The 21454-nt window shown below is 42.4% G+C and overlaps 1 protein-coding gene across 1 annotated transcript in view; it reads right to left on the bottom strand.

Moving 5' to 3' along the window:
- Nucleotides 1–21454, bottom strand: part of SYN2 (synapsin II) — a 1078985-nt gene that overhangs the window by 58185 nt on the left and 999346 nt on the right. The window contains exon 11 of the mRNA XM_086938961.1: nucleotides 845–905. Coding sequence (XP_086795087.1) covers nucleotides 845–905 — 61 coding nt within the window. The remainder of the gene's footprint in view (nucleotides 1–844; nucleotides 906–21454) is intronic.

The raw sequence follows: 21454 nt of genomic DNA, 5'->3' as shown, positions 1-21454 counted from the left end.
ACATGCCTTAAATTTATAAAAAAAACACAGACATCGGGTCCACGACAAAAGTGGAAAACATGTTATCGCAATCTGAACGCTTCCCACATTTTCCTCTGCGATATTGCACATAAGTGAACCATTTAAAGAGCACGTAGGTACTAATTTGATGCAGATTTGCTAAAAAATATAAACATCTGCATGTGAAATATATCACGCTCCAGTGTTGCCAGAAACAGCATTTTCTTAGTGGCACACCGATTCACTAGAACAAAGTTGCATACGGTTTCCTTTACATAGTAACTGAAATATCAATAGACTTTATAAAATTATAAAAAGAAAAATGCTTTCATCGTCAACAAATATATTAAATTAGTCCTTTAAATATATACGTATATATATATTTTCTATGTTTTTCATGCAAAAATAAAAATACATTTTTTACTTACACACACCCATTCACGTAATTAAGCAATGATGTTCTATATTAACTGTTTTTGGCCCACAATGTAAAATACAAAAAAATTACTATATCACTGTCCATAAGATACAGTCAAACTAGACTCAGAAGAGGCACAGATATTTGCACACTTTTGACTACAGCCCTGCAACCACAATGTATACAGAGATCTAAGGGAGAGCATTACAAGCACAAACAAGAACAAGTCAAACGAGTAGACAGGTAGAGGTGACACTGCATAGAAAAACACAGTCCAGGTCAGCACTGATACGTTACAAAAAACTGGTATGTCTTGTTTTATTTTTGTTTAGCCAACCCCCCTACATTATCACTTTAGTTAGACAGCCTGGACTTGTTTTGTTCCTACTGCAACCCCATTACAGTCGAGAATGTACTGTAAACAACCTTGGGGTGGTGGTCGCTGTGTTGGGATCTTGCTTAGCTCAGACTCCTTCAGTGCTCCACCCTGCAAGAGAAAAAAAAAGGGTTCAAAGCAAGATTCACCTCAGGTCCTTCCAAAAGCCAGGCATCAGGGTTTAATGTACTTTTTCGCACATACTTTCCAGTCATTGCAAATAACAATTCATCTCTCACATATGGAGCCTAGTGGAAGGTCTAGTTTACTGGCTACACTAGAAATATCAAACATTTAGGCCCAGATTTACACACATTTTGTGCTGGGTTTACGTCACAAAAGTGATGCAAACCTGTGCAAATTGTTAAATATACTTTCCAGCGGAAAACTTGTTGCCTCAAAGTACAGTAAACAGTCCAAAACCCTGATTACTCCTCCCGTGATTCTTCGTGCAAAACTACATGTACTAATAATAGTAGAAAGGGTTTTCCACCACAACTAATGACACTTTGAAGCATACTTCAAAAAGGAGAAATGCTTTTATTTGTCTTAACTTTTCCCACTTTGCATGTGTGCTGCACTGTAGACCACACTTTCGAAGTGAGGAAAGTTTAAAAGTTTGCCTAGGCATAATGACCTATATGACCGACAAATCTCCCAGCACAGAAGTTAAGATAAACAAGCTAATGAATTTCGTAAAAGACAACAAAGAGAAACAGCTGCTTTGAATGCTTCACATGTAGAGTGCAAGAACTCGAATTTCATGTAGAAAATTCCAAAAAGATATGGAGAATAGAAGAAGACAAAACTATAGGGGAATATAGGATATATGGCATACTTGAAAGGAAAGAGAAAAGTGTCATGATCTTGTTTCTAACAAATCTCATGGACATCCAATAAGCTCACGGGCAACTCTAAGCCAAGAGGCATTATAACATACTTGCCAGGATACACTCAAGTCAATACGACTCTATAAATAGCCAAAAGAATGAAAAAAAGAAAGTTAAGGCTACTAGATATGAGACTCACCTTAGAAAACCACAACATCAGATATGCCATCATATACCGGGAAGGTGCAAAGTTACAGATAAACCCAAAATCTTTGAGGAGCTAAAACATTTACAAACCTTCTTTGATGTATTATCATCTCAAGAAATGGAAACCAATCACCCCCGTACACTGCATTGCTCTGCCAAGACCTAGAACATATCTGAACAATGGCCTCAGCCAAGCAAAGAGTACACAGTCAAACATCTAATTATTTGTTCAATGGTCCAGACAGACAGCGAGCAGACATGCTCCCAGTTTCCCGCCAGCAATACCAGCACCTCTCACACATGTGCTCATCTTCTCCAGTCTCTCAACCATGTTGTCTAGCATTGATGATTAAAGGTACAGCCTAAAAGTATGTGGAATGTTAAAGGAATCAACAATTCAATGAAAAGGCGAAAAATTATTTCATATCTACAAACGAGTACAGTGAACAGAACTTCCATTCAAGCAACCTGTTAAAAATGGGATTTCTGGTTGGCTAGGGCACGTGCTTAAGCTAGGCAAAAACCACCACTCTAGTCAGGGCAAGGGAGGGACATGCTGAAGATAACCCCTGTTCACCCCCTTGGTAACTTGGCACGAGCAGTCAGTATTATCCCAGAGGCAATGTGTAGAGCATTTGTGCAACACACTCACACAGCAGCGACACTCTAGGCACACTACAAAAGAAACTCGATACAAGGTCATACAAAAATAGTCTTTGTATTACTCATAAAACACATTAGAACGCAGTCACATATACACACTGTACCACCTGGCACTATGTTTGACTTTACAGGGATTATATACACTTAAAGGGCCAACCGGATTAACACTGGGTGATTTATATAACTATGGACAGCTCATCCCATTTGAAGACTTAGCTGCTAGCTCGGACCTACCACAAGGTCAGTTCCTACTCCACACCGCAGTGACACACACAATGAGCGTGTCATGGGGGAATATGATACAGGAACCAGCCACTCATTTAACCATACAATATGTGCATGAATTGGGCACAGGCCGCCACCTCACTAGATGGTTGGCAGAGTCCCTCAGAGTCCACACGAAACCACAGCTGCTCTCCTTGCACGCTCATCGTGACACAGATCAACGGAGACCCACCACGGACCGGGAGTGGGAACAAATATTTAAAAGCCCCACACGGATTGGCCGTAATGCCAGGTTTCGACTTATCCAATACTATATAATACATAGAGCCTACCTGACGCCAACAAAAATAAACAATAATCTTGCTCACGCAGATGCCAAGTGCGCGAGGTGCGGTGAGGCAGGGGCAGACTTATTGCAAATGCTATGGTCATGCACAGCCATTTAAATATATTGGAGAGAGGTTATTAAGTGCCTATACCAGTGCACAGAACGTACTTTAGACTGGAACTGGAAAACATGCATACTAGGACTGTACCAGAGACCTCAAAAAGTACAAAGTGACATATAGGTACATAGATTGCAATTTGCAAATTGTCATTGCTATTTGTAGAGCGCGTTATCACCGTACGGTCTCTAAGTGCTGTGAGAGGGTGCTGCCTTGGCCCAGGTGGGGGTGGAGTAAGTTACTGTGTGCCCCATGCCTCCTGAAAGAGTACTGTCTTGAGATTCTTCCTGAACAAGAGCAGAGAGTGCTCCTCTCGTACATTCTCAGGCAGCTTGTTCCAGATTTGAAGGATAAAGGTGGAGAACGCTCCAATAGAGGACAAGCAGGGCCGGGGGCAGACCAGCAGACCGGCTTCAGAAGACCGTGGCATTCTACTTGGGTTGTATATGGCTAGACTGTCTTTAATATAACTCGGAGCTTGGCCATAAATGGCTTTGTGTGCAGTGCAGAGGCCTTTGAACTTTGTCCTCTGCCTGATTGGAAGCCAATGTAGCTGGCGTAGGAGGGGAGTGGCATGCGTTTGCTTGGGCACTCTGCAGATCAGTCTGGTGGCATCATTCATTAATATCTGCAGTCTTGCAAATAGCTTTCCTGGGAGGCCGAGGTAAAGGGAGTTAGCATAATCCAATCCTGATGTGATTAGAGCTGATACCGCTAATCTTAGGATCTTAGGGTGTCAAAAGTGAGAAGGGGGGCCAGTTTTCGTAGCTGTCTCAGCAAGCCTGTGTATGTGCTCACTATTGCCGACACCTGTTGGGTCATGGACAGATTGGCGTCTATTTTAATACCCAGGCTTTTAACGCCAAGGCTGGCTCTGGGTATTTGCCTAATTTTCTGGCCAAAAGAGATTGTTCCAAGGGTTGGCATCTGTGTTGAAGGCCAACACCTCTGTCTTGTCTGGGTTGATTTTGAGGGAGTTGGCCGTCATCCAGTTGACTATAAATTTCAGGATGTTCTGAACTCTTGCATGGGCAGGTGGAGAATTATCAATCTGAATGATAATTTGGGTATCGTCGGCATAGTTGTAAATCTAGCACTCCTCTGATCTGATAGATCTGGGCCTAACAGTGGCTAAGACTCGCTAGAAGTCCCCTGCTCCCAAAGTAGCAATGGCCTGGTATCAATCACTATTTGGCTGGGCGCAGGCAGGGAGCATAGCGCTCTGCCGCAATGATGCAATGGGTCTGAGGAAGCAACCTTTGGCGGCAGCATGGCACACAGTCTTATCAGATACCCGCACAGCCTGGCAGAGCCCCCTGGGGGCGCTAGCGGACACACCTGAGAGTGATGGGGAGCACACAGCAGGAGGACCAGCGCATACTTAGGTCCGAGAAAAAATGCTGACAAGGAATCTAGACAGGGACTGGCATATGATTTTAAAATTGTGTAATACACAAGCAAGGCTGGGCGGCTGGGACTACTCGATGACATGCAAAAACATCAATTATGATACTAGCGCTGATGTACAAACACAATACAGAGAATTCAAGGGGGTGGGATTTATGTTATGTAATGTTATTGTTATGTTGGTTATAAATCAAACTCTGACTGCCCAGACAGTATGCCAGCTGAACATGCACCAGACTAGAATAATAATGTAATATTGTAACTGGCTGTGCTGTATCTTCTCGTAACTTCGCTGTGTTGTGGAGTTTTATTATACTAATTATGCAGAATTGCAGGTATATCAGATGTTATGTAAAATGTATAAAATACAATAAAAACAAAGTAAAAAAAAAAAGTTGCAACCTGGCCACTGTCAGAACCTCACCATTCACAGGTAGTGAAAAACAACCAGTAACTACTGTTAAAGGTACACTTAGCATAAACACATTGGGCAAACATCTTAATTATCAACAGTACACCATGTCATTAGCACCACTCAGTCACTACAGGTAACGGTGCCCTGTGCACATCGCCTCTAGGCATAACATATCTTCAGCAGTAAAGTAAAATGAACATTGGTAAGTTGCACACGTAGCAAGCCCATGGGCATAACACCATTTCATGCCACTACTGTACATATCCTTTAGGTACCACCACTGTACATATACAGCAGATACCACCACCGTACATTGCCCTAGGGTGGCAGAACAGTTAGAGCACCACCTCTGCTCTAAGGTTAGGGCCGGGTTTCCCACCCGTAGGCTTCTGGGCCCCGTGCCCGCCTACACCAGAAAATGCAGTAGTTCAAACCTCCTTAGAGGTCTCGCCTCAGTCTAACCCGACCAAGAATTACCCTGGTGCCTAGTGCACCAAATCCGGGGCAGGGGATGCAATACGCTATTCCTGTGACTTACCTGTGGTGCCTCCTCTAAGCATGGCCACCTCGGCTGCCGGCAGCACAGTCACCAACCGCTGCATCTTTACTCAGCTTCTAGCAAACACGTGGGGCTCTCCTCCTTCCTACAGAGAGCCCCGTCAACAGTTAGACAACAGTCACCTGACTTCCTGCTCTGTTTCCGTGTACTCGGTGGAGCCCTCACACTCCAGCATCACGCGGGCTCCCCTCTTTCTGGATTAGAGTCCCGCCCACCATCAGGCAACACTCGCCTGGCTTCCTGTGACTCGTCCCGGCCCGAGATTGCGGAGCGAGGTCTCTGTACCGCTGGGAATGTTTTTGGTCCCTTCTCCTCAGTCAGGTGGGGGATCGGCCCAGAACTCCTCAGCCCGTTTACCGCTCCCTTCACGGTTTCAGGCGGTGCAGTGGCCTTAGACCCGGGCCAACAATGAATGTCCCCCCAAGAAAAAGTGGAGGGGGGGCACCTCCAATAAATCCAGCGCTCTAGTCTCAGTGCAATTGCTCTCTCTCTCTGCCTCTGCAACTGCAGCCCTTTCAACAGGAGCCCTCGTCAGAGCTCCTTCACTTAGCGCTAAGTTACCTAAGCCTTGCAGGGCAGGACCCTCAGCCCTGGGAGATTCCTGGAACAGGCAACAGGGCCCAGGCAGGCAAGCACTCAGGGTTCCCTGGCATAAGGGCAGCCTTCTCAGCCACCCAGCGTGCAGCAGGCAGTCCCCGGTGGTGGTACCTCCTGGCAGAATCTTACCCAAGTTCCAAGTAGGCACCCAACAGAACAACTTCATGGGGTCACAGCCCCAATACTTATACCTCCTATGTTCTTTGTTCTAGCCCTGACACAGGGCTCTGTGCCCGGTATAAACCAGTTTTAGGGGGCAATTAACATTTTATATACAGTGCACACAACCTCCTTTGTAAGTGTAGGCTCTGGTGTCGGACACACCACATGGGGGTGGAGCCAGCATTGTCGGAGGCAGACACAGTCTATTCAGGCCCAGGTACTACTCCACCCACTACTCCAAATGCAGATCGGCCTATTCAGCCTAGTGCTAACTCACCCAGCCCCTCTGGAGCCACTGTACCTCCCCAGCCCCTACCAATCCAGAGCCAGAAATGCAATACACAGCAGGCAAGCACAAAGACACATAGCACACACAAATGCCCACTTCTAAAAGTGGCATTTCTAAAATCGTGATAATAAATCTGCGAACACTATTACGCAGCATTTGTTACCACTATTCCAAACATACCAAACTTGACCAAGCTACTCCTCTCATATCAGGAATTACCACTGAAATACATATCCGGGAATCCCCAATGCATTCCTATGGCAGGGCAACCTCACAGTAGTGAAAACCAAAATGACTGTTTGTCACTACCGGGACATGCCACACAGTTAAAGCACATGTCCTACCTTTTACCTGCAGCGCACCCTTCCCATCGAGCTAGCTAAGCCCTAACTTAGGGGTGACTGATATATAGTAAAAGGAGAGTCACAGACATGGCACCCGCTTTATGTGCCACGTCAGAGCGGCAGTAACTGTGCGTGTAGGTGTTGCAATGGCAGAGGCCTGAGACAGGTTTGAAAGGCTGCTTTGGTGGGTGGTGCTAGCAGCACTGCAAGCCCACCAGTAGTATTTAACTTATTGGCCCCGGTATATGAGATACACTTTACAGGAGACTGATAGGTAAATTAAATACGCCAAACAGGTGTAGACCAATCTTACCACATTTACCGTAGAGAGCACATGCACTTTACACTGGCAGCAGTGATAAAGTCCCCAGAGTCCTAAAACCACCAACACCAGGTACTGGGAGAAAGGCAAAAAGTTCAGGGATGACCCTGCTAAAAGTGCTAATTCCAACACAACCCATCTGAAAACAATAAATCTTTGAAACTAAAAAATAAATCTGACAGACAAATTGAGTATTCTGAAGCAGTAAAGAAAAAAATTGGATTGCTGTACTACTTCACAAACAAACACTATCAAGGCAAAAAAATGAAGGAAAATGGGTCAAACTCAAACCTACCACAACCTGAAAAATGCCACTTACAATCTAATCCATATCTATGCCCCAGCAAATAGAAAAGCTCACTACTGGAATAAGGCCCAACAAGTAATCAGAGAATTACTCAACCAACAAGCCATCGTTTTTGGTGGTGATTGCAACACATATCTAAACACTATTACGGACAGAAAAACCATGGCAAGATACATCCCCAATAAATTCCAGAAATCCTTCAGGAACATGGGTGAATAGGGAAACCTCACTGGTATGTGCCTAAAAGCTTATCTACAGACACAGTAATTAATTTTCCGCTGTAACCTATGCAAATTACAAATGAAATAGAATTCTTATTAATGTCCAAGAATTTGCTCAATACTGTGACTGTAAAGGTTCTTTTCTGATCATGGGTCCACTTTAGTTGTATTCAAAACCTTAACAATGAATAAATCCATCCCAAAATGGCACCTGAATAACACCACACTGAACAATCCTGAGGCTGTACAATACCTCAAAAAAGTTCACCTCCAAAAATTGCCTTTGTAGTACAGGAGAAGTAGCAAAATAATCATAAGACTTCCTGTGAAAAATCAGGAAACTAGGAAATTAGTTCATGCAAGACAATCCATAGTCTTCATACTCTATGCTTTTGAAGCTAAAAGTAGAATTAAACAAAAGATATCTATGCAGCTAGTCACATTCTCCTCAGCATCATATCCAAATACCAAATTGGCTGTAACAGAAGAGGTAAACTACCGGGGAATTACCTCCATGCCAGGAAGCAGTAAATTAAAATAATTGGAAACAGAGATCAAAAGTGTATCCTCCGAACCAAGGAGGCTCAAATAAAAGGAATCTTTCCAGATGTATATGACTCTCTATATACAAGTGAACATAATCTACCAAACAAGACTTGGATTCTTTCTTTTCTTTTGTCAGCAGTAAACTACAAAACAAAGCAGATTTATCAGAATTTGAATCAGAAGTGACTGAGGAGGAGATTGTGAGTAACATAAATAGCACCTGAATTGTAACAATCCCTCCAAACTGACCCAGTTCCAAGACTTCTAAACTTGCTCTACCACTTTAATGAGGCTTAAAGTCCTCCAAGAACCTTCATAGAAGCAATCATTAGTCCCATCCACAAAAAAGAGAAGAGCTCTCGGGTAATGACAAATTACAAATCCAGGTTGCTAATAAATGTGGACTGTAAACTTGTGGACAAGTTTCTGGTAAACCGATATATCCCATAGTTCCAAATATGATCCATCAATGCCACTCTGGATTTCTGAAACGTCACCAGTAGATATCTAATGGAAGACTATTAAAGACCATCATAACTGAAGCAGAATCTGGCGAGCAGAATACATGATGCTTTATCTCACTTGGTGCTAAAAAGGCTTTTGATAGACTTGAATGGGTGTTTCATTTTGGAGCCCTCAAATAGCATGGTTTTCTACTCACTTTTATCAATAAATCTAAAATACACAAGCCCAAAAGATTCAGTCCTCACTATCTGGTTCTTTTCTTGAAGATTCAATTTCAAAGATGGCCAATACAGGATTACTGTCTCCACTTCTATTCGTACTCGCACTTGAATATTTCTTAGTGAGAGTCAGGGAAAAACAACGATATTGAAGCAATTAAAATGTAACCCCATAAACATACATTATCTGCATATGCAAATGTTATCCTAATCTTTGTTAATAACCCACACTAATCAATTCCAAACATTATTCACAAGATAGACACTTATGACTGCAGGCTCAACCAAGACAAGACTGAAGTCCTGCCACTAACAAAGCTGTGTATAAAATAGAACCTGGACAACTGTGATTTCAAATTGTGCCAAAAGCAGAGAATGCATCTCATGCATATTGTTCTCTCTTTGGTAGTGGGGTCTTCTAGACAACATCAACATTTAGCTTACCTCAATCATTTTGTACACTTTTCACATGCTTTCACTCACCTTTCCACCAAACACCTTCCTTGAAAACAATTATATTTTAAGATTGATCTTGTGAAAAGCAGAGATCCTAAAATCTCAATCCAGAAACTTCAATTTCCTACAAGCATGGGTAGTGAAATGTTCCCTGACACTACCAAGTAACAGATCGAAAAAAACTGACTCATGTACATCAATCTCTGACATCACACAATGAGTTGCTCAATCCCCTTACCGTCACATTAGAAACGTCACTCGCCAACCCGATACTTATTCTGCATTCCACCAGATCAACCAAGGAAAAAAATCATGAAATATTACTGCTTCTTCAGTCTTTACAAAAGAGAATGGATGCACAAATCCTTTGGGTTTAATTGCAAACTACAATCCTCTGCATCCCATCATTCCCGGAACTCTCACTCCACAAGGATACATACACACACAACAATACATGAACAAAATCATTATACCCTTTAACACACTTAAGAAACAATACTACCTAGACCACCAGAAAGAAACACTTTAAATACAATTATTTTCAAAACAGAGTCAGCCCACAATCTGATTCCCATCAGGCTGAACTCCCCCGAAAATATAGTCAAAGGTGTCAGTGTCTTTAAATCCATTACAAACAACAATGCAAATCTCCAAACTCTGGCAAGTACTCTTCAGCATGGACTCCTCTTAAAATACCTCACTGACAACAGGATGAAGAAAATATATCAGTTAGAGCAAATAGTTGCTATAAATCAGCCTCCATCTTGCAAATAATATACTTTATTGTACATAAAACTTTATGGTCACCCGGTAAACTATACAAGCCAACCTAGCTGACAATAATCGATAGTGGCATTGTCAGAGACAGAATGCGGAAAATGGCCACATACTATTCTTTTGTCTCAAGATAAGTGACTATTGGAAGAGAATCACCACTGACAACATTCCAAATATTGTGGCAAGCTGCAACTTTAGCTTTAAGGAATTATATTTTAACGTTCATTGGAACAATGTAACTTCTGTTACCCAACAAAACAATTCAAGCTACAGAAGATCACAACCACATGGAAAAATTTCTAAAGTACCTTCTTCTCACACTGTTGGATTGATATCTGCTACATTCACAGGCTTGAAAATAAAGTAGTTGAAAGTGACACTGGTCACATTTTATTGGCAGTAGCATGGACACACCTATGTGATTAACCTGAACTCTACCACACCCAAGTGAAAGAGAAGTAGTGCTTCCCAATCATACTGTGAGCAATATATGAAACCACCCAGACCCTAAAACCCCCTTCCCACTTTGGTCTTCAATGCCAACATACCCTTCCCTAGGTGAACTTCCCTTCCAAACTCACTATTATTTTCCCAATGGTGTGCTCTTGACTGAATCTTTCTATTCCCTAACGAATAAAAAAAAATCTGAAATAATAAATATTAAACTTAAAAAGACTGAATGATACGAGAATTGCCACGAGGATACCACTTTGGGGTGTTAGCTACTTTCAAAATGTCCCCTGCATCCCATTCTTGGGAACATTCATGATTCCACTCTGGACCCTGAACTTACAACAGCAGAAAATGTGGCATACTGGTAAATTTTCCAATGGTAGTTTTGTTTGTACAGTGGAAATGTCTGCAGATCCTGATTTTGAGATTCTGCATTTGCTATTTGACATCACCAATGGGTTGTTTAAACCACTCAGGAGGACAAAGAAGTTGTTAATAAGGTTCTGAGTAAATGATCCCATGGCAGACAGCCACTTTTCTCACCTTTTGGAAATGACTTTTATTGTTCAGTTATGAATAATCTCCCACATGACTCTTTATTGCTGGAAAACAAACTTTTGTATTCCTTCTTCAAATATCCGTATTTTCTTATAACTGACTTTACTGTTCCCAAAGATGAAAATGTTTATTTGAACAAACTCTGTGCCTTTCTTTTTATATTACAGCTATCTGGAATGATTCACAAACAACAATGACTATATTATGAAAAATATATTGCAGACTGTGGAGCTCATTCAAAAAAGATTTCTGACTTACTTATTTGGACTCCGATTTGAATTCCTTCCATTTGAATTTCAGGATAGTCAGAGAAATGTATGAAAGTTAATGATTTGCCTGAGTACTCACAAGAATATAAATTCAGCATGGCAATCTATAAACAAATGCAAAATTCCACTAACTTAAATTGAATACAAATGTGCTGTTGCACGATTAACAGGTTTGGTGGTTTCATGGCACGGATGGTAGCACTTGTGTATTGCACAGTGCCATGCCAGGACATAATTTGAAGGTGTATGCTGCTCGCAAGATGATTGAACATAGCATGGCTAGGAAGAACTGCAGAATGCTCCATCATGTCAAAGGATGAAGAGATGCTGGGTCATATGGCGCGGCCACTCGAAGTGGTGGCCTAGGCCAATGGACCTCGTAGAATGGGAAAGCATTACTACTGCACACCTGGTTAGGGTCGCTTTCTCAGACACTTCTATAAAGGCACGGTGAGTCTTTCAGGAACTACTTCCCTATAATCCAATCCCAAATAATTGGACTTTCTCCTTATGTTTTCCTGATCTGTATGCTTATTGCGATACAACCTATGCCCTGAAGCGTGCAATTAAGTGCTTCGAAGAAACTGAAAAGCAGCATGAAGCACTTTACAATACTCTGTAATAAAAAAATAAACAAACAAATAAATAAGTAAATACATCATTCTTATAGATCTACCTACATCCTGCACATAGACTGTGGAAATTCTCCTTAACCTCAACTTTCATGTTCTGCTAAGTAACTGACATCATATATAAGACAATGGACAATTCACCCGACTTTCTTCCTGGTAACACAGCAGTTGTCTTTGTGCTATCTCCACTTTACGTTTTTTTTGTGTGGCATGAATGTAGCCTAAAGCCAACAGAGGGCTCTACAGAGTCAAAGAAAAAACAAAATGGTCATTCAGTGAAGCATTCAAAAAGTACTTTTTGTTTTCATCAAGACAATATTGGTAAACATTGGTAAATAATCAACTCCAGTTTGTATTGCTCCAAATAAACAACTTTGTTCATGGCTGTAGATTTATGGGGTCAATAATGTTCGCCCTACACAATCAGTTTTGAGGTTGGGCTCAAATATTAATCAGGACAGAGACAGAAACATCAACTGGTGATCCACATCTTGTTGTAATTATAATTTACCTTAATATAATTTATACCCAATCTCACAAGGAGTTATTGGGTTGCGCTTGTTTTAGTACTACTCTACAGAGTCAAAGTCACAGAAACAGTCAAGGAGGAGTACTAGGGTTCTTAGAATGGAGCTGGACTGCTCTCATGACCAAAGCTAGACTTCAAACTTTTGGCCAGTGAATTAAGCAGGTCAATTCTGGTCAGTCTTACTGGAAAGCATAACCCGGAAATATTAAAAAAGAATGGATGAAAAGATCTGTGAGACCCTTTCTACCTGCATTAAATATTCTGGGACCTGCTCTTTGAAAACTAGCTGGTATCTCCTTACATTTTTCTCTGTTTGTGAAGAATACTCGTCTGCTGCCAAATCTTTTACTTTTGTTCCATAATGTACTGCCCTCTCTTTTGGGGACCTCTATGTCCTGTTCTATTGTGAGACTTTGTCTGTAATGTGCTGTGCAAAACTTCACCTGTCCTGTTGATTGATTTAAATGTATTGATTTTATTTGTTATAAAGCGCAAATGATTGCCCGGGGGCATCTTGACACTGCTCAAGACAAGTGGCCGGGAATCACGAGGTTAAGAAAACTAGTCTTGCCTAAAAACCCAAGTTTTTAATGTTTTCCTGAACTTGATAAGGAAGGGGCTTTTTTCAGCTCAAAGGGCAGGTGATTTCTTTTTTGAGCTGTTCAAAGGATAATACTCCTGCCACCCCAGCTGGTCAATCTATGCTTGGGGCGTGCCAAATTCTTGGCAGAACTGCAACGTAGAGCCTTATCTGGAAGATACCATCTGAGCTTTTCTGTGAGGTATCCCGGGTCAAAACCATGCAATTCCTTGTAGGCTGTACAGAGTCCCTTAAAAATGATCTGCTTTCTAACTGACAGCCAATGTAAACAGTTAATGGCTGAGGAGGCTGAGGCATATCTGGGAACCTTCATCAGCATTCATGCTGCTGTATTTTTCAGAATTTGCAATTTATTCAAAGATTGTTCGCTAAGATTGTGATACAGCCAGTTGCAGTAGTCTATCCGGGATAGCACTAGTTTAAAACAACCGTTTAAACATGTCGATGGATAAAAATTTGGAGATTTTTCTTTTCACACGCATAGTGAAGAAGGCAGTAGATCTACCTTTGTTTACCAGCTCTTTGTATGTCAGACGGTCATCAAGTATGACTCCGAGAATTTTAGCCTTATGGAACAGTTCCTTTGCCCACCATTTGGGGAACCAAAAGGGAGGGTTATTGCCGAACAAAATGACTTCCGTTTTTTTGGAGTTCAGTTTTAGGCAATTTTGGTTCATCCAAGAGCCTCCTTCACTCATGCAGCTGCTGAAGATTTTACTCATATTTACAACAAGAGGTGGTGAGGGACAGAGTCTCTGAATTAAACAGAATACTCTCACCCAGTCAGGAGATCAGGGCTAGATCCAACACCGTTTTTTAGCTCACTGCACCATCCCAGTTTCAGAACCTGGCTGTATGCAAATTAGTCTGTTCCTGTCCCAGTGCATGATGGGAACAGGGCAAACCAAACTACAAAAGTCAATTCTTACACTGGGAAGGAAACAAGCTACCGGGGACCGGTTTCTGGCATTTCAGCCGTCTTCGGCCCGGCTTGCTTGAATCCTGATGGTGCAATGAGCAAGGGACTCACATCTGAGTATACCCTTCCACGCTTAGGGTGGACAAAAATATTTACAACAAGAGGTGGTGAGGGACAGAGTCTCTGAATTAAACAGAATACTCTCACCCAGTCAGGAGATCAGGGCTAGATCCAACACCGTTTTTTAGCTCACTGCACCATCCCAGTTTCAGAACCTGGCTGTATGCAAATTAGTCTGTTCCTGTCCCAGTGCATGATGGGAACAGGGCAAACCAAACTACAAAAGCCAATTCTTACACTGGGAAGGAAACAAGCTACCGGGGACCGGTTTCTGGCATTTCAGCCGTCTTCGGCCCGGCTTGCTTGAATCCTGATGGTGCAATGAGCAAGGGACTCACATCTGAGTATACCCTTCCACGCTTAGGGTGGACAAAAATATTTACAACAAGAGGTGGTGAGGGACAGAGTCTCTGAATTAAACAGAATACTCTCACCCAGTCAGGAGATCAGGGCTAGATCCAACACCGTTTTTTAGCTCACTGCACCATCCCAGTTTCAGAACCTGGCTGTATGCAAATTAGTCTGTTCCTGTCCCAGTGCATGATGGGAACAGGGCAAACCAAACTACAAAAGCCAATTCTTACACTGGGAAGGAAACAAGCTACCGGGGACCGGTTTCTGGCATTTCAGCCGTCTTCGGCCCGGCTTGCTTGAATCCTGATGGTGCAATGAGCAAGGGACTCACATCTGAGTATACCCTTCCACGCTTAGGGTGGACAAAAATATTTACAACAAGAGGTGGTGAGGGACAGAGTCTCTGAATTAAACAGAATACTCTCACCCAGTCAGGAGATCAGGGCTAGATCCAACACCGTTTTTTAGCTCACTGCACCATCCCAGTTTCAGAACCTGGCTGTATGCAAATTAGTCTGTTCCTGTCCCAGTGCATGATGGGAACAGGGCAAACCAAACTACAAAAGCCAATTCTTACACTGGGAAGGAAACAAGCTACCGGGGACCGGTTTCTGGCATTTCAGCCGTCTTCGGCCCGGCTTGCTTGAATCCTGATGGTGCAATGAGCAAGGGACTCACATCTGAGTATACCCTTCCACGCTTAGGGTGGACAAAAATATTTACAACAAGAGGTGGTGAGGGACAGAGTCTCTGAATTAAACAGAATACTCTCACCCAGTCAGGAGATCAGGGCTAGATCCAACACCGTTTTTTAGCTCACTGCACCATCCCAGTTTCAGAACCTGGCTGTATGCAAATTAGTCTGTTCCTGTCCCAGTGCATGATGGGAACAGGGCAAACCAAACTACAAAAGCCAATTCTTACACTGGGAAGGAAACAAGCTACCGGGGACCGGTTTCTGGCATTTCAGCCGTCTTCGGCCCGGCTTGCTTGAATCCTGATGGTGCAATGAGCAAGGGACTCACATCTGAGTATACCCTTCCACGCTTAGGGTGGACAAAAATATTTACAACAAGAGGTGGTGAGGGACGATTTTACTCATGGCAGGGCCTTTATCTGAAAAGGAAATGCCAATCTGCATGTCATCGGCGTAATATACCAGTGACAACCAAATTGAATTGATTAGTGCCGCTAAGGGGGTAACATAAAGGTTGAACAGAGTAGGGTTAAAGATGAGTAGTTAGGGACTCCGCATGGCAACGTAGAGGGTTCTGAGATGAAATCTTTGAAAGAGACCAAGTGTATGCGTTGTGCCAGAAATTATCTCCGAAGGTTAAGGGCTGTACCCTAAATTCCCAAGTTCTGTAATCGGTCCATCAAAAGGGCGTGATTGACCGTATCAAACAACACAGAAAGGTCTAACAGGACACGGGCGGCATTACCTCCCTTATCCACTGCAGCTCTGATCTTCTGGGACCACTGTCAGGGCTGAATCAGTGAATCCCTTATGGAAGCTGCTTTTGTGTCATCAAGAAGAACATTGTCTTCCTAAAAAGTCGTCAGTTGAGAGTTCATAGCTTTCTAAACCGATTTTGCCAGTAAAGGGAGTACTGAAACAGTACGGCACTTATTTAGGTCCTGCTCATTCAAGTTTGGTTTCTTTTGCAGTGGGAGTACTGAAACAGCCTTTCACTGCAATGGGAACACTCCTGAATTGAACATTATATTGCAAATGTTAGTCAAAACGGATGCTACAACCTCTGGTATGAGATGAGAAATATTAGGTGGACAAGGGTCCAAAGGGGAATTGACTAAGTGATTTGATCAACCATCACTTGAGCAAACTCAGTGATGGTGGATTTATTTGGCGGTCCTGCACTGTCCTCATGGCTGTTTTGGCTCTGAAACCCATTAGTGATGAGTTTGTTGAAGATAAGTTCTACTTTTTGTTGAAAGAAGCTTGCCAAAGAATAGCAGAAGGTCTGACTTCCTTCTACTTATGTACAGGTTGCTGGGGCAGATAATTTAGGGACTGCTTGAATCAGCACCTTAGAAGAATTGATGGACGTTTTTATTAATTCACAGGTGAACACTGCTTTTGCTTCTATGACAAGCTTCTGTTGTGAAACCTTTCTTTCTCTGTCCCTGTGGAAGACTTTGCTTGTTCTGTTCTTGCACAAGACTTTGCTTGCCTGTCTTGTCCCTTGGCAAGACTTTGCTGATCCTTCCACTGCATACTTCTTTACTTTTATTCAATTTATTTATTGTTATACATATTCTCTGTTCACTATTTTGTGATTATTCGGTGACTTTGACTATTACTGGATGAAGGAATGTCCCCAACGAAAGAGTGTTGCAACATGGGAGTAATATTAATGGAACTGGACCGCTGATCTCATCTTCTTGTCTGGACATCTCCACTTCCTCACTATTTAACCAGTTGCCTCACTGGGAAACAACCCGGTCTACTGAAGGCTTGAATGACTGATTGAAGACACAATAACTTTTATGGCCTCTCTCGTCAACAAATGCAGTTTCTTACAAATATCAGGTATTGTTATAAAAATAGATATGCTGTCTTATTAAAGAATATAGTCTGTGTCCATAAATGTAATGGTAAGCCTGTTGGAATTGACACTACCACGTCTAGGGCATCAACTAGAGTGAAATTATTTCAGGAATCTTGTCTGTGCCAGCCTGGGACATTGAAGGCCCTTTCTGCTTATTCCTGGTACAGCTATAATTTTTACCCGCCACACCATCAGCCGCAAATGGCTCCACTGGGTCGGGAGGAGCAACATGGTGTATTCCCGAATTGCATCCAAGGACCTGCTTACCACAAAACACATTGAGGTCCCATTGTTCATTTTGGGGGGAGTCAAAATATTTCTATGCCCAAAGTGTTGGTAGCAAAAACTTCAGAGATCATAAAAAAAATTCTGGATATAAGTGTGAAACCAAAAGTATCCTTCTGATTTACATTTATCAAATCGGTACGCTATGTGCAATTCACAGCAGCCAGTGGTATTTGCAGGAGTCATACACTAGGCACTGGGAATAGACAGAGGGACACTGGGAGGCATTTAGAGGTAGAAAACTGGATGTTGATAGTTTAAGAATATTGCCAGACCTCTAAATCTGGAGGTTATAATTAGTTATGTTATGCGGACTTTGGGAGTGCACTATCGCCTGGGAGTGTATTCTGGCGCTGAGCAGGATTGAGTGTAGGCACACCTAAGGACTAGTGGGAGTACTAGAAAAGCCAGGTTTTCAGATTCTTGTGGAATCCAAGAAGCGAGGAGGAGGCTCTTATGTGTAGAGACAGGTCGTTTAACACTCTTGTAGCGATATAGGAGAAGGCTCGACTGCCGCATCTGGTTTTCCATAGCATGGGAATTGACAAGTAGGATTAAACAAAATTAAATCTAAGTTGGTGCTAAGTGTGCCTCTGTCTGTATTTTTCTTATAAAGGGTTAATCACAATATGTTTGTAGACCTCTCTATCACCACTCTGATAGCTTTCCGAGTTGCTGGTGCTGTTTCCTCAGTTTATGAATGTTTGTTTCAGTGTTGGGTTTATAGAAATGTCCGGATGAACGAACCAATACAAATGCTTAGTCCTACGTACTTTATGATCTCACTAACAGCCCGTCCCGACGTTGTCTGGGTATGAAATGCTGCCACCAGTAGTATATTGTTTTGTAGGATTTCGTTTTGATAGCTTTTCTTATCTGTGACAGGCCTGTTAAATGCTCCGTTTCACAGAGCACTGCTGATGCACTTAAGAGTGCGCATTCAGTAATGTGTAAACTCGAGTTTCCCTACTTTATTTTTCCTTGCAATATTATGTAGCCCGAACTCAACAACATGGCATGAACACAATTTACATTACAGAAGAACACATTCATTTGTGGTAGGCACGGGGAGACAAAGTGATTTGCCTGGAATCACAGGATGTTGAGCTGATGCCGAGATTCGAACGTAGCTCCCCAGCTCTAAAGTTCGCAATTCTAGAACTTGTGGTGGGAGGTGTTGTCTAAAAGTATATGTCGGTGCTGGCCATCAATGAGAGAGACCTGTGCATTTTTCAAATCGGTGGTGAAAAAAATATAAGTATGTTGCTGGAGATGTGGGCCGCCGTGCCACCAATGTACTTACCGGGGGAGGGTAAACACCCATTATTCCGCAACTTTCTTTCCGCATACCATAACTCCGCAATGCCATTATAACGCATGGCATTACATTTTATATGCTTTTACCATGCATACATTTACAGCGAAATTCGTTGTAAATGCATGAATGGTAAAAGCATGTTTTTTTTTAATGTTTGGATAAGGTAAGTATGGGTATAGTGGTATATGTTTTGGGGTACTGAGGTATATATTTTGGGGTGTTTGGGTATTTTAAGGGTTCAGATATAGTTTTAGATTATAGGGTACAGGGGTAATTTTAGGGTTTAGGGATAGGTGTGGGTTTTGGGGTACAGGGGTATTTTTAGGGTTCAGTGCTAGGTTTAGGTTTTGGGGGATAGTGGTATTTTTAGGGTTCAGGGGTAGGTTTGGGTTTTGGGGTACAGGGGTATTTTAAGGGTTCAGGCTAGGTTTGGGTTTGGGGTACAGGGGTATTTTTAGGGTTCAGGGCTAGGTTTGGTTTTTGGGGGTATAGGGGTATTTTATGGTTCAGGGGTAGGTTTGGGTTTTGGGGTACAGGGTTATTTTTATGGTTCAGGGCTAGGTTTGGGTTTTGGGGTACAGGGGTATTTTTAGGGTTCAGTTGTAGGTTTGGGTTTTGGGGTACAGGGGTATTTTAAGGGTTCAGGGCTAGGTTTGGGTTTTGGAGTACAGGGGTATTTTAGAGTTCAGGGGTAGGTTTGGGTTTTGGGGTACAGGGGTATTTTTAGGGTTCAGGGCTAGGTTTGGGTTTTGGGGTACAGGGGTATTTTTAGGGTTCAGGGGTAGGTTTGGGTTTTGAGGTACAGGGGTATTTATAGGGTTCCGGGCTAGGTTTGGGTTTTGGGGTACAGGGGTATTTTTAGGGTATAGGGATAGGTTTGAGTTTTGTTGTATAGGGTATATTTATAGGGTTAAGGTGGGTTAGTGTTTATGGGTGTTGGGGTATTTTAAGGAGTAAGGGTGGGTTATGATTATGGGGTGCAGGGGTATTTAGAGGGAGCAGGGTGGACACCCGGAGCTGGAATGTACAGAGCCTGGGAAGAAAAAACAATGAAATATTGGGCACAACGCTCACTTTTTTTCCCCGTAAAACCACGCCCGCACACGCCCCCAGCACACGCCCACAGCACACAATATGAGACATAGCATGAAGGGCGGAACGTACCACACGCCCCCAGCGTTTGTCATGCCCCCAACACACGCCCACAGCACAATGCAGACACGCCCAGAAGGGACTACTTTGCTGGCACAGTTCTTTTACCTTTTAAATGTATATGGTGGGCGTATGCATAGCCTATGTCCTTCTGCTGCAACTGCCCTTTCCAACGCTGTATTGGGTGTTGTGATTGGTGCTGTGGTTCCTGAGATTACCCGCCTCAAAGGTTTGGGCTCTCTCTTTATTATATTATAGTATAGAAGATTGTTAAAGCAATAAAAGAACATACTGAGTTGCATGCTTACTTTATCTGTACATGATTCCCAGCCAGAAGTACTAAGCAAACACTGCCAAGAAAAGAAAGGTTCTGCCAAGGCACAGGATGGGAAGAGAAAGGACTTTATGAAATTTCACAACCTGTTTTCCTGGGAATATTACTTCCACATTTTTGGAAACAAAAAGAGTTTTTGATAGTAAATTTTAAAATGAATAACATTACCTTGACAAGGCATGCCCCAACTATTCCTTGTTCGTCATTCTATCTACACAGGAACTGTCAACAAATAAATAAGCTTAGAACTCTCTTTGCTACTTCCCCATCAGCCCCTTTATCACTTAGGTATTAAGTCTGAGTTCCAACGCATGGGAATATTAGCACAAATTTCAGGAACACATTTAACTTGAAAAATATAGGGTTTCGACCTCCAAAAAATGCATACTTACATCTCTAAAGATATACCATCTCTTCAAACCTATGTAATGCACTCAGTTTGCGGTGAGTTGCTAGCCTTTATTCATCTAAAAAACTGATAGAGCCGAGACAGTACTCCAAAGAAAGCTACTTACAAACATCAGCCTCACAAACAGAGACATCAACAAATTAAATATTCAGGCAGATGGTGTTAAAAGAATCAGGACAACACTTAGGTTCATGTGTATATCCCAAGAGGATACTACAAAACCAGCAGCTTTAGGAATCACAGGTCACACCTGGTTCCTCGTTGACCATTTGTATTTGCAGATTATATGAATCAAATCACACGGATATCACTAAATACTTAAAAGTCATAATTCACAACCTGACAGCCCTTTACCACTCAAAACTCATGTTGGAGGAAGAGCGTGCGCCTGATGCACACAAGATGGTCAGCGTATAGCAGACCTCCTCTTTCCTTGTCCGTTTTTTCAGGAATTTTAAGACTGGAGCTGTCACTTGCTTCATTTTATAGAGGCACTGTGTTTGTGAGAGTGGGAGGCTACAGGCAGTGAGTAGTCTTCAATAAAAAGAAAAAAAAATCATCATCTGACTGCCTTCTCTTCAGTTGAACGCTTTCCCTGAGTGCGCTTTGACAGGATTTTCAGCACTCCTTCGTGTTGACTTACATTTTCTTTTATTTACAGATTTATTCTTTTTTCAAAAATATAAGCTTGTTTTTGGCAC

This window comes from Lissotriton vulgaris, chromosome 9 (genome assembly GCF_964263255.1).
Source record: "Lissotriton vulgaris chromosome 9, aLisVul1.2, whole genome shotgun sequence".
In the NCBI taxonomy this organism is placed as follows: Eukaryota; Metazoa; Chordata; class Amphibia; order Caudata; family Salamandridae; genus Lissotriton; species Lissotriton vulgaris.
The sequence above is the reverse complement of the archived record's forward strand: the minus strand, read 5'-3'. Positions and strand labels throughout refer to the sequence as shown.